General features: G+C 47.5%; 1 protein-coding gene across 8 annotated transcripts in view; it reads left to right on the top strand.

Moving 5' to 3' along the window:
- The window catches only part of ARHGEF2 (Rho/Rac guanine nucleotide exchange factor 2), a 109,900-nt gene that overhangs the window by 81,156 nt on the left and 14,719 nt on the right, over positions 1-14,025 (top strand). For all 8 annotated transcript variants that reach the window (XM_081175432.1, XM_081175435.1, XM_081175434.1 and 5 more), the window contains 8 exons: positions 6,660-6,727; positions 8,325-8,388; positions 9,171-9,300; positions 10,069-10,178; positions 10,783-10,929; positions 12,179-12,429; positions 12,759-12,884; positions 13,029-13,146. In XM_081175432.1, the coding sequence (XP_081031558.1) occupies positions 6,660-6,727; positions 8,325-8,388; positions 9,171-9,300; positions 10,069-10,178; positions 10,783-10,929; positions 12,179-12,429; positions 12,759-12,884; positions 13,029-13,146 (1,014 nt within the window). The remainder of the gene's footprint in view (positions 1-6,659; positions 6,728-8,324; positions 8,389-9,170; positions 9,301-10,068; positions 10,179-10,782; positions 10,930-12,178; positions 12,430-12,758; positions 12,885-13,028; positions 13,147-14,025) is intronic.

Here is a 14,025-nt window from a genome sequence, read left to right on the forward strand (position 1 = left end):
GTGTCACAATATATAATCAGGTGTCAGGTGAACGGAAAGGCCTCTGTCACCTGGACTGAATAGACCAGTGGTTGCTAACCTGGCGCTCTCCTGGTGCTTCAGACTACAACTCCCATCAGTCCCAGCCAGCACAGTCACTAGCCCAGTGAGCTCCATTGCCAAGTAGAGATCCTAGTCTGAAACACTAAGCAAGAGCTTTCCAAGCTGTGTGTCGGCTGCAGTGTGCGCTCTCTGCACTCCTCCCGGGGCTGGAAGGGATTTAGTTTAACCTCCGGTTTGCTAGTAAAACTGAATTACTGCGTCATGAAATGATGCATGTCTAAAAAGTGTGTCATCAACATGAAAAGTTTAATGACACACTTTTTAGACATGCTGTAAGCACTACACCACACAGTCTATGCACCAGGAGTGTCTGCTTTGTTTGGGTTTGGGGCTTGTTTGGGGCTTGTTTGTTGCTTTTGTGTTTTTAATCACCTTACGAGCACTTTGCCTTAAGGTGGTGGCATCAAAGGCCATTAATAATGCAATTGTTTTTGTAGTAGTAGTAGTAGTAGTAGTAGTAGTAGTAATAATAATAATAATAATAATAATAATAATAATAATAATAATAATAATAATAATAATAAATGATGATGATGGATCTTCTAGAGGCAAATCATGGTCTTTTTTAATTAACCCCACCCCCACCCGCCTTTCCCTCCCTGAATCTGTTATCTCCTAATTGGCCTGCAGCCACATTTGGGACTCTGCTGGTTTCCCCTGCTTTGATCTCTAGGATTGGGGGGGGGGGGCACTTGTATTTGTGGAAGCAAATAAATGGCACTGCAGGCCTCCTTGTCCGCCTGTATCGCTCCAATTGTGCTCTGCTGTTATCTCAGGCTGGCCTTTTTCCTGGGCCAAGATTTGCCTGTGCTTGTGATCTCTCTCAAACATGGGGGGATAATGAACAGAGCACACAGGGCTGCCAAGTCTCCAGCAGGGTCACCAAGGCAGGGCTTTATATTCCTTTCTTCTAAGGAGCTCAAGGCAGCAGACATGGTCCTTCCCTCCTTTGTTTCTGTCCTCACAACAACCCTGTGGGGTAGACGAGGCAGAGAGCGCATGTGTGTGGCTAACCAAAGGCCACTTACTCACGTTATCTCCAAACTGAGAAACATCTGAAACACTGCAGCCTTTCCTCATGGGGGTGCCACTCCAGCCCCTGGATCATTTTGGTTAAAAAAAACAAGCGGGTTTTTTAAAAGGTAGATGTCCCTACACCTGTGAATGAAGCAGATATGGGAATATACATGGCTACCCAGCTTGTGTGGGGTGTGTGGTTAGCAAAAGTGAGCCTTCACATTTCATATCTGCTATGTTTTGCGTTCCCTGTGTCTGCGTTCAAAGTGTGTTTGTTTGTTTGTATGTATGTATGTATGTATTTGTGTGTGAGTAGGGCAGCTCTCTTCCCTTCTTAGGAAACCTCCACCCTGAAAAATCTGGCACCAATCTCAGTGCCTTCTCTAGAATGACAGTGCGGGTGTCTGCCAGAATCCACCTTTCTCAACCGGGTGCCTCCACCCAATGTTTTGGACTCCCATCAGCCCCAACCAGCAGCTGGGTACCAGGTTTGAAAGACCAATCCAGTGAGTTTGTGGCCAAGGCAAGATCTGAACCCGAATTCCCTTGCAGCTCACGGCTTGTTCTTTTCATTGCCGCATTGGGCATCTCTCTCCAGAAATGAAGCAACTGCAGGAAGGTAGATTAGGCTGCAGACATTTGGTCCTGTGGAGCGGGAAGAAATTTCTCACTTCCCTTTTGCCACTTGGAACAGTGCGTGAGACAAGCAGACTTGCCAATCTTGAAAAACAATATTTTCTTCCTTCTCAGGAAGAACATGACTTCACTTCCTTGCTGGCAGTCCCAGGCTGTTGTGTCTGAATGAACTCCTCTGTCTTCTAAACTTTTTTATTTTGGATATTATTTTCTTGTGGGAGAAGATGGATCTTTATAAATGTTGGGGTGGTTCTAGGCACTGTAGCAGGCAGAAATCCACCAAGGGGAGCATTTCCCATAGTCCCCATCCCATCCTGTTGAGCCTCTCTTTGCCTGTCATGCAGAGAATATTGTTAGGAGTTTGGGGGATCCTGTATGGGGGTTGTAGAATGTAAAAGATTGAGCTTGCCAAATCAGTCTCTTTGTCTAGGCCAGAGCTTTCCAAAATGTGTGTTGTGACATGTTCATGTGCCAGCTTCAGTTTGATCCACGTCTAAAAAGTGTGTCGCCAACATGAACAGTTTGGTTGTGTTTGACAGATTAACATAAGCAATCCTAGAATTGTAGCATTGGAAGAGATCCTGAGGTCCTCTATTCCAGCCTCCTGAAATGCTCAGCGCCATAGAATGAATGGGTAGGCCTTTCCTCCACCTCCTCTCACCCAGCCGCTAGGTAGGAGAACTGTAGCCAGAGCTGTGTGTTTGATTCAGCTGGAAGCAAGCTGGAAGCTGGAGACAGGGAGACATGCTTTCTCTGTGCTACATCCCAAGCTGCGACTAATGGAGAAACATGAGCCTGTTGTGGGGTTAATTCTGTGAGCCCCTCCATCTTATGTTCAGGTTTTATACAAAACCATATATAAATGTAAATGAAACCATATACCCTAAAGACAACACCAGTATCCACTGACCTTCATTCCAAGGCTTCTGAACCTGGTTAAGTGCCTGGAACCTATAGAGTCTCTGACCCCTGGAGATTGGGGTGGCTTGTAACACTAGATTGGCCTGGGGGATTTCTGCTTCTCCTGTGGTCTTTTAAAGAAAGTTCAGGACTGAGGTTTGGCTAAAAACTTTTGAGCAGCTCAGTGACTCACAAGGAGGAGGGAGGTGTGAGAACTTTCACTCCCCCATCCTGTACTTACAAGGATCTGAGTATCTTGACTCATTTTACTGCTGTTGTCTGGAAATCTCTTTCTGATCCCACATCAAAGGCAAGGCCATTTGCACTTTGAGGGGCCGCTGAGGGAGCTATCCGTTGATGAAAATACTTGTAACAAAACAATTCTCATTTACCACTCTCCAAGAAACATTCCATGCCTATACACGATGCAAATAATACAGTCAAACACAAAGTTTGTAAATAGCTTAGAATTGATTCCATCAGGTGAGTGTCCCAGAGTGAGCCGTGCCTCTAGAATTAAGTTAGTAGCTGTTTTCCAATATTGTGTTTATATATTCCCAGCTGCAGACATGAAGTAGGTCCTTAAACGAGTAAATTCTTATTTTTACATCTGTATTATGCTTTTCTTCCATCCTGGAACCTATCTGTGTGGTTCCCAGGCAGTCACCCATCCAGGCATTGAACAGACCCAGGTTTTCATTCCAAAAGACTGCATCCCAAACCTGCTTGTCTTCCAGGTGTGAACACAGGCAGTGATGGCTGTAGGCATTTTCTTTTAAAAAAAACAAAAAAACCCTCACATTTAAAAAGTCTCCCTGCCTCCCACCTTCCCATCCACGTACAGACATAACCGAGAAATGACTGTTCCTGCCAGAGAAATCCACTTCCTGTGTGCATCACTTCCTCCTACTCATGCATTCTTGGATATTCTGTGAGTCACTGAGCTTGGTGAACTTGTTGTGGTTCTCCTAGCATAAGCAGATTGAGCAAATGGAGGGCTGCTGCTGGTGGGGCAGGCTCTGATTAAACGTCGTCTTATATCCTGAAGGAGAAATGCATGAAAAGAAAAACGGGGATTGACTTTCTATCCCATCTGGCAGTCGCTCACAAGAGGGCCTTGATTTGCTGGCCCAGGAGGGGTAGCTCAGAATATGAACTGCCCATTTGCTTCCTTGATCTTAATTGCTTCCCTGCCCTCTTAAGTACAGGCGTAAACCTATTGGGCAGTGATGTGAAACTGAATGGGCTTCCCCCACAGAGTGTCCTGGGAATCGAGGAGCGAGGGATTGCCAACAGAATTCTTAGGCCAGAAATACAGAGGAGACTGTATTCTCTGCAACTTTGTTTGTCTGTTGCTCAGAGGAGAAGGAAGATACATGAAATGCAGGTTTCATTTTACCAGGCATGCCAGTGAGGTTGCAGGAGGGTGGTGGTGGTTGGGGGAGACTGAGAAGTGGGGTCACACATTCTCCAGGTTGGCTAAGTCCAACCTAAGATTTTTCTCTTAGTGTTCCCTCAGCGCCACCCTACCATTTCCAGAATTCCCTAGCTGGGAACAGTGAAGGTTGAAGCTGGATTTGAAATTGGTTTAAATTTGTAGTGAGGACATGCCCTGACACTGCAAACTTTAAGCTGGTTACAGAACCATGTAACTGCCCCACAGCCCCACTGACTTGGGGCTCCCTGACCTTTTTCTCCTCAGCATAAACTGCACCAAAGGCCTTAGTGAGGCAGCTCAGCTTTTGGCTCATGGTGGACTGAGTGTTTGGAGGGGAGCATTGGGGAGAGAGCTCCGCACTGGAGAGAAGAGTTCAAGTGCCCTGCGCCTATGTCCATGCTAAACCAGCCCTTTGCCTGGGCATCATTTAGAATAATTGAATCATAGAACTGTAGAGTTGGAAGGGATCCCACTGGTCATCTAGATGCAGGAATCACACCTAAAGCATCCTTGACAGACAGCCATCCAACCTCTGCTTAAAAACCTCCAAGGAAGGAGAGTCTACCACCTTCCAAAATCATCTGTTCCGCTGTTGAACAGCTCTTGCTGTCAGAAAGTCCTTCCTAATATTTAGTCAGAATTTGTGAGAAAGCAGGTGAGGTGTTCTTTGGATCTGAAGCTATCTGGCAAATCATAGACGAAGCTCCCTGTGCCGCCCCCCCCCCCCCAGGTCTGATTTGAGCCTTTTTATTTCTCCTCTTCCTTATTCAGAAAACCAAAAGGGTCCACATTTGAATGCATTGAACATTCTTTTCACGGAGAAAATCTTTATCCATGGACTTTCCGTGTGCACACTCACAGCTTGCTTCAGTCAGAGAGATTTGCTCTGTGGCACCTTTTCCATGGTGACGTTGCTCTCTGCTTGTGGAGTGCAGTAATCTAGATTAAACGGGGTGAGTGGAGACACAGTGACGCAACACCATGTAGTCTGTGGGACTGGAATGGTCGCCTTGTGGTCACACCTCCTTTTGCGAATCTTGCGGACAAAGAAGAAGAAAGAGGTGGCCACTCTCGTATGTGTGTGTGTGTCCTTGATCCATTTATTCCAGCAGTCAGAGAGGCAGCCTTCTCCTCCCCTCCCCCCCATTTCACTCACGCCATCCTTCCGAGCGGATCGTGGAAGGAACAGGCTGTAGCATGGGGGAGTGATCACCGTGTTCTCCCTGATAGTTCTTTGCAGCCAAAAACTTGGCGCACAGGCCATGCCCAGCAGGGGCAAGCTGCCATCTGTGTGCCAGCCAATGGGCAGGATGTCGGTCTTCACTCTTCTCTGGGGGTGGAGGAAACAGCAGGCTGCAGTGTGAGGGGGGTGGGCATCATCCAGAAGGCAGAGCTGTTTGGGTTTTTGTTTTTTTTAAATGGCCACCCTACCTGCCACTCATTCCTACAGACCCAGAAACTTTGGTGGTGCTTTACAAGTTGCTTCCAAACTTCCTTTTGAACCCCTGATTGGCTCCAATCAGGGGCAAAGTGTTGTTTCATGGTCCACCTCCAATGATGATGCCCCCCATAGGATCTGTGGAAAGCTTTCTTTTTTGTTTCTGGCAATACTCAGGTGTTGACTTGTTCTGGCGCATTGTGGTAAAATACAGACACTGCCCCACAAATCATCATCATCATCATCATCATATCTTACCCTTCCTCACAAAGGCACCCTGGTGCACTAAACACATTCATAACAAAATATATTTTAAAAGTAAAAATGTTCTGCCAGCCAATGATTTCAGGGATCCCAGGAACAGCATCTTCCTGCCACCAAATGCTTGGGCAAACAGGAATGTTTTTCAGTTCTTCCTGAAGGTCAGCAACAAGGGAGACAGATGCACCTTGCGCAGATGCATCCTGCCCATTTGGCTGGCACAGGTGCACCACAAACAGGGAGCTGCCACTGAGAAGACCCTGCCGTGGGTCAATACCAGCCAGGCAGCATTACTGCCACCAAGACCTCACCTGTCAATTGTAGAGTCTGAGATGGTTGAAGTTGGTCCAAGACATTTTGCTGCCCAAGGCAGAGAACAGGATGGCTCCCCTTCCCTCCATTTCATATGTATAGAAGCTGAGTGGGCTGACCATTGAACCTCAAACACAGCTGAGAGCAGAGGGCTAGTGCAGGGGCTGTCAATATTATCTTATGTACTTATAGAATCACATGTGATCTTGTGGCAGGTCACCACTGTTACACACAGGGGAACAGCCAAGGAGCTATAGCCACTGCCTGCCAGCTTCTGCTGCCTGAGGCAATGACCTCACTCTCCCTAATGGTAGGGCCAGCCCTGAACTGCCTGTTCATACTCAAACCTTTGTTCATTTTCAATCAATCATGTCACTGCAAGATGGGGCCTAGTGGAGAGCTTGGCTCAGTTGAAGCCCTGTCTGCTTGGTCCCCCCAGCTGAAAGGGCCTGTTAAAAAATACGATGTTCGGTTTTCTGATTTAGTGGATGAATCTGAGCATCCGATCGACACTGTCTCTTTCTCACTCATGCCCCCTCTGTTTTTCCCTTCCAGCCTGCAATGTCACCATTCACAACCGCTGCAAAGATACTCTGCCCAACTGCACTAAAGTCAAGCAGAAGGTGAGTGTGTTCATGTAGATGTGTGTGTGAGAGGGGAACTCTTGTAAGCCATGAGCAAGAGGAGGGTGGCGGGGACATGAGAGACCAATGTTTTTAACCAACTTGTGGCTCATACAGTGGTACCTCGGGTTACATGCGCTTCAGGTTACAGACTCAGCTAACCCAGAAATATTACCTCGGGTTAAGAACTTTGCTTCAGGATGAGAACAGAAATCGTGCTCCGGGGGCGTGGTGGCAGCAGGAGGCCCCATTAACTAAAGTGGTACTTCAGGTTAAGAACAGTTTCAGGTTAAGAACGGACCTCCAGAACAAATTAAGTACTTAACCCGAGGTACCACTGTACTACACTATTTTACTTATTTATATTCATTTTATTTCATGAAATTTATATATCAATTAATTGGAGGAAAAAAACCTTAAAACAGTTTACCAAAAGAAAAAAACAAGAGAGTTATTAGTTTTAAAAAAAGTAAAAGCATTAAAAAAAATTAAACCCAGCAATAAACTAAAAACACACCAGCATTCTAAACATATGGACAGGCTTTCTAAGCACATACGTCATTAGCAGGTGCTGAAAAGAGTAGGGAGGAGGTGCCTGTCTGATGTCAATAGGCAGGGAGTTCCAAAGTGTTTATTTCTTGCAATTTCAGAGTGGGTATTGCATGGTACTGGTACAGAACTGAGCTGCTCAGGCCATCCCTGGGTCATCCTCAGAGCCCCTTTCAGTTGCAGTATTTTTTTTAAAAGCTTTAAAAGCCTGCCTACTTCAGTTGGATGCCAGCCAAAATTGTGTGTGCGCGCTTTATTGTTTTCCTGCTGTTGCTTTTGAAATGGGTTTTATATTATAATGTGGTGGCGTTTGTTTTGATTTTGAATGTTTTACTACAGGATGGCATTTTGTACTTCTTCACATAGCGAGTCGTTAAACTGTGGAATTCGCTGCCACTGGAGGCAGTGACGGGCACCAAGCTAGACTGCTTTAAAAGAGGATTAGACAAATTCATGGAGGTGGAGAGGGCTGCTGTGATGACTACTGGCCAGCATGGCTATGCTCTTTCTCTATGGTCGGAGACAGTGCTTGTGAACACCAGTTGCTGGAAACCACAAGAGGGGAGAGAGGGCTCCTGTGCTCAGATCCTGCTTGCAGGTTTCCCACAGGCATCTGCTTGGCCACTGTGAGATCAAGATGCTGGGCTAGATGAGCCCCCTTGGGTCTGATCCAACAGGCTCTTCCAATGTTCCTATGCTGAGTTTTGACTGAAAAGTTTTGACTGAGCACAGACTGAAAAGGCAGCTGAAAAGATAAATAAATAAGAGCCTTTGGGAATCTGCCTTTGGGAATCTGCTTGCGGTAGCAGCACTTTGAGAGATTGTCCTCCCAAACACAAAAGCAGTAATTTACCAGATATGGGTACCAAGAAATAGAGACAAGCGTAAGCTACGGTGCTCGCTTTCCTGTTCCAGAGCAAACCACCCAAAAGCACACAGGAGATACTTCAAAGCCACCCCCTTTCTCCTCCACCACAGATTTATTGCAATGGCCCAGCTGCTGCTCATCGTTTTTCTCTTTCTTTCTCTCCGCCCCCGCCCCTTGCAGCAGCAAAAGGCAGCCTTGCTGAAGAACAATTCGGCCCTGCAGACGGTGTCCCTGAGGAACAAAAGTGAGTGGAGCTGTGAATCCCACGCCAGGAAGGGGAAGCGGGGCAGGGAGTCAGCTGCGGAAGCAGATCTCCTCTTCTAAAGGAACTGCCTTATAAGGCCCCACCCATGATATACACTTAAAGCAGTATCATACCACTTTAAACAGTCTCGGCTCCCCCCAAGGAATCCTGGGAAGTGTAGTTTGTTAAAGGTGCTGAGAGTTGCTAGGAAACCCCTATTCCCTTACCAGAACTACAATCCCCAGAGTTCTCTGGGAAGTAGGACTGACAGTTAAAGAGTCATGGCTTCCCCTAAAGAATCTGTTAAAAAGCAGGATGCTGCTGCTTTACATTATTAATAATATTTTTTTTATTATTGCGGATGGGGCCTTAGTAAGTAGGGCCTGTGCTGCTGAGAAGAGGAGAGGGCAGCTGGGAAGATACTGCTTCTGAGGTGCTTTTCCCAGTTTGGGGTGGGGCAGGGGAAGAGTGAGACTCACTTTAGTCTAATGGAACCCTCAATAATGTGTGGCTCTGAAACCTCTTTGGCCAGCTCTGAAAATAGTGGGTGCTTCTGAACATGTGCAGAGTGCCTTTCTGCCAAAGCCACACCTCTGAGATCTTTTCTGTATACAGTGGGGATGGAAGTGTTGCCTCCAGGCTGTCTGAAGCACCAGCACCCTTAGTCGTTTGTAGAAACCCGGTGGGGAGTTATCGGCTGCCTGAATTGCATGATGCAACTTGTCCTTTGGTACGACTGTCTTGCAATTCTTATCACCCCCGTTTCTCTTTCAAATCTCCAGCCACCATCCGGGAGCGCCCCAATTCTGCCATCTACCCCTCTGAGAGCTTCCGCCAGACCCTGCTGGGGTCTCGCCGGGGTCGCCCCACCTTGTCTCTTTCCAAAAGCGTCTCCACCACTAACATTGCAGGGTAAGTTGGACAGATGGCTTTAAAAGAGGATTGGAGAAATTCATGGAGGAGAGGGTTGGCGGTGGCTGCTAGCCACAATGGCTGTTCTCTGCCACCACAGTCAGAGGCAGCAATGCTTCTGAATACCAGTTGCTGGAAGCTTCAGGAGGGGAGAGGGCTCTTGTGCTCTGGTCCTGCTTGTGAGTTTCCCTGGTTAGCCACCGTGAGAAAAAGGTTGCTGGACTTTATGGTTCATTGGCCTGATCCAGAAGGCTCTTTCCTTATGCTCTTAAACTAGTGGGGAGAGAAAGCACAAATCTCTCCCTTGTGTGCCCAGATTTACGTTGCGAGCTTTGTGGAGCAGGTCATCTGTCTCTTGACTTATATCTGCCCAGTCTTCCCTGACCCAGTGCCCTCCAGATGTTGCTACACTCCAACTCCCATCCACCCCAACCAACGGAGACCAATGGTCAAGGAGGATGGGAGTTTAGTCCAAGAAGACCTGGAGAGGGCTATAGGTTCCCCACCCTCCCTGTAGGAATATTCTCGAAACATGAACCCTCTTTGTAATAGACAGTGTCAGTCTTGTATTTCTTATCAGACTTGTACTAAGAAGACCTGGGTTCTGATCCCTGGCGGGTTCCTTGAAACTCACTAGGATCGCGCATGACCTTCGGGCAACCCCTCTCTGTCTCAACCTCAGCTACTTCAAAGGGTTGTTTTGTGTATTAAAAAAGATGATAAAGCGACAGTTGTATTGGTTTAGAAAATTCTCCTCTTGCTGTCCAGGAATTTCAACGATGAATCTCCTCTTGGCCTCCGGAGGATCCTGTCCCAGTCCACTGACTCCTTGAACATGCGAAACCGGACCCTCTCAGTCGAGTCCCTCATTGACGAAGGTGAGATGGGAGGTGTGGGTGATGAAATCCTGTGCCAATATTCTGTGCATACATGTAGAAAACTAGGAATCTCGGTAAGTTTAACACAAATGAGAAAAGACAGGCTGGGTATTTATTTAATTATTTAATTATTTGCTGCCTGATAAATGAGGAGGGATCATTTTTAAGAGTGCTGAGTGTTCGTCAATCTTGAATCCCCAGATGCTTTTATTTATTTATTTTTATTTTCCCTCCATAAAATTTATACACTTCTTGATTGTAAACATCAAACCTGCCTGCTTTGTCTCTGTGGTTGAGCTCCCCACCCCTTTTTTTGCATGGGATTTCTGAGCAATCAAAGCATACAGCGTTCCTGGATGAAGTCTTGGGGAGAGGACATCAGAGCCAGTGTCTCTGTGTGAGTTGGACCTGGGTTCCAAGACCACAACCCCAGATGCACTTATTCTGTGTGCATGTTGTGGTTTGATAGTTCCCAGTATCCAGTGGCTCACATATTCTGCGTGCCCTCGAGGCTCAGTTAGGCTTTCATCCTCTTCCCTCCTCCCCTCCTTCATCAAAGTCATTTCCACATACACAAACACATTTCCCCTCTTTTTTCCTCCAGGAGCTGAAGTCATATACAACCAGCTGATGAGCGACTTTGAGACTGGCGAGAAGGATTTTGAGGCTGATTCTTGGAGCCTGGCAGTTGACAATAACTTCTTGCAGCAGCACAAAAAGGAAGTCATGAAGCGACAAGATGTTATCTACGGTGAGGACTTGTGCCACTTTTGCCACCCCTCCACCCCACCTGCTGAGGATTTCTGAAAGCAATGGGTCCCAAACGCCATGTCACCTTGGAAGGAGAAGCATAGTCACAGCCAGTCAATGTCTTCCCAGCAATATATAGTTTGAAAGACACATGAAATGCTGTCAGTGCACAAGTAGCAACCTCCAGAAAGGTAGCTGTGTCAGTCTGCACCAACAAAACCAACAAAATCTTGAAGCATCTTAAGGACTAGCAAATTGATGGCAGGATAAGCCTTAAAGCACATGTTTAACATCATGTGTCATTTAGCCTGAAGCTCACAGCCATTGGGAATGGGAAATAACACTCCTTCCTTCCTTCCTTCCTTCGACCCCCCCAGTGGAAATTGCTATACAGAGTTTGTGGGATTTAAGCCTTGCCTGGTATTTATAAGCCTCTTTGCAGGGAGGCATACAGAAATTGTCAGGATCCTCCTTGATAAGTGTCTCAAACCAAATACAACCCCCTGAGTGGTGTTTCTACCGTTTTGATTTTGGGGCCGGGTTTATTGTTGGCCAGAATAACAACCTTAAAGGAGGATTAGAGGTCCCACCCAGACCTCTGACACCATGAGCTGAGCAAAACATTGAGAAGGATCAGGTGGCACAGTCCAGTCCTCCTGGGATTGCACAACTTCCGCATGCAGGAGGAAGGGGAAATTGCATATTTAAATGCTCCCCTGTGGAAAAAATGAATAAAACTACCCAGCGAGTAAAAAAGTAGCACACCAGGGAGGAGACAGAATTCTCCCTAATGGCACATAAACACTCCAGTGTGGGTGGAACATTCAGACACAAGCTACCATCTGAATTCTGAACCGATTAAAAGAATTGTGCTATTTGCACTCAGTGTTCCTACACGCTTTCCTTTGTCGCATAATTTATTCCGTTTGGTTCCTGACTTCTAGGCACAGGTCTGAGAGGCTTTTCTTGTGTCCTGCCGCTTTCTGTGGGAAAACCCACCATTTATTGCTGAATTGGAGCAAATGTCAATTCGCAGAAAACCCGACTGATGTTTGCTCCAATTCAGCAGTGAACAGCGGCTTTTCCTGGGGGAAAGTGGTGGGGCGAATGAAAAACCTCTTGGACGCATGCCTGGAAGTCACAGGCAAAACAGAAGTGTGGCTGAGCCCTGGGACACCCACCCCATCTTCTTTTGCCTCTACTATGCCAATGCAAACCAGTTCATATCTTCCCTCTTCCCGCTCCTGCAGAGTTGATCCAGACAGAGCTCCACCACGTGCAAACGCTGAAGATCATGACCAACCTCTTCCGCAAGGGCATGCTAGAGGACCTCCAGATGGACGTGGCCCTGGTGCAGAGCATGTTCCCCTGCGTGGACGAGCTCAGCGACATCCACGACCGCTTCCTCGTCCAGCTCCTGGAGCGCCGCAAGGAGTCCCTGGCCGCCGACAGCAACAAGAACTTTGTCATCAACCGGCTGGGGGACATCCTCATCCAACAGGTGCAGCAGCCGCCATGTGTGGCATGGAGGGGCATAGGGAGAAAGCAACTCTTTTATCTCCCTTCTCCTTGCCCAGCTAGTATGTCAGGAACATGGGATACTGTTTTGTACTGAGTCAGACCATGGGTTTATCTAGCTCAGTATTGTCTACACTGATGGCAGCAATGACTCTCCAGGGTCTGAAGCAAGGGAGTCCCAGCAGCTACCCAGAGATACCAGTGGGGATTGAACCTGGGATCTCCTGCCGCATGCAAGGCAGGTGCTCTTCCAGCTGAGCTGTGGCCTGTCTTCCTGTTGTGATCTCACCTCCTTGCACTTCTGCCTTCCAGTTTTCAGGCAGCAGTGCCGAGCAGATGAAGAAGGCCTACTCTGAGTTCTGCAGCCGCCACACTAAGGCCGTGAAGCTTTACAAGGAGCTCTTCGCACGAGACAAGCGGTTCCAGCAGTTCATCCGGGTAAAGGGCCTCTCCGTCCTTCCTTCCCGCTGGGAACGTCTATCTCCTCACCCCCTTCTGCCCCAAATGGGAACTCCCGACTCCCAAGGCTGTGAAACCTGTTCCCCAGTGTGACCTTTTGCCCCTCTCTGCCCCTTTCTCCAGAGGCTGACACGGTCGACGGTGCTGAGGCGGCATGGGGTTCAAGAGTGCATCCTTCTGGTGACCCAGCGCATCACCAAGTACCCCGGGCTCATCGACCGGATCCTGCAGAACTCCAAAGGTACCAGAGAATGGAGGGCAGGGTGACCTTTCACCAAAGGGGCAAAAAGTTGGCTTCATTTCCTCTTAATCATGACCATCAAACAATCAACTAATGCCTACAATATCAACCCTCTGAAGCATTTCTGTAGCCTCATTATGCATGCAATCAATCATCAGGAGTCTTCTTTCTTTGTAATGCAGTACAATTGTGTCTTACACGCATTTAACTTGCACAGTTGAAGGCAGGCTGGTTGAAATTGCACGAGTTAAATGCAAGCAAGGCGGAGAGCTTAAAAGCTCTTTTGTGCTGGGCCTGCTTGTATGGCAAGGCCCACTCTGCACAATGACTCTGGGGTGATCTCACAAGATCTCTTGGGCAATCTGAGTTCCCGCGAGGTCACACACAAGCACCCCTCGGTTTCCAGGCCAAACACACCTTGGCCCCCCAAGCAAGGTGTAGAGCTTCTAGTCTCTTTTCACACGGGGTTCTGCTTGGGTTACCTGATGTGGAAAGAGCTTTAAAGCTCCCTGCCTTGCTTGCTGGGCAAGCCCTGCTCAGCACTTGGGCTCTGGGAGTACTGGCCATACTCTCTGCCCCCTCACCCATTAGCCACGGGAGCAGCTCCAAGGGTTTGGGTATTTGCAGTTTTCATATATACTGTATTTAAGGGAGATGGATGATTCATTCAAGATGCACTGCATGGTATTTAAAGTGCCTGCACAAAATTTGGATCTGGATACTCTATTCATTGTCATCACCTCCCAGGTCCTTTGGTACCACTCTGCCAAAAGTGGAATTGTACACAGCTCCCAGGACATAACAAATTAATATTCAGCTGCTGATAACCATCCTAATATGACCTTGATGAACTTCCCAATCAGTAAAGCAATTTGGTGG

The sequence above is a fragment of the Podarcis bocagei genome (genome assembly GCF_964188305.1).
Source record: "Podarcis bocagei genome assembly, chromosome: 16".
In the NCBI taxonomy this organism is placed as follows: domain Eukaryota; kingdom Metazoa; phylum Chordata; class Lepidosauria; order Squamata; family Lacertidae; genus Podarcis; species Podarcis bocagei.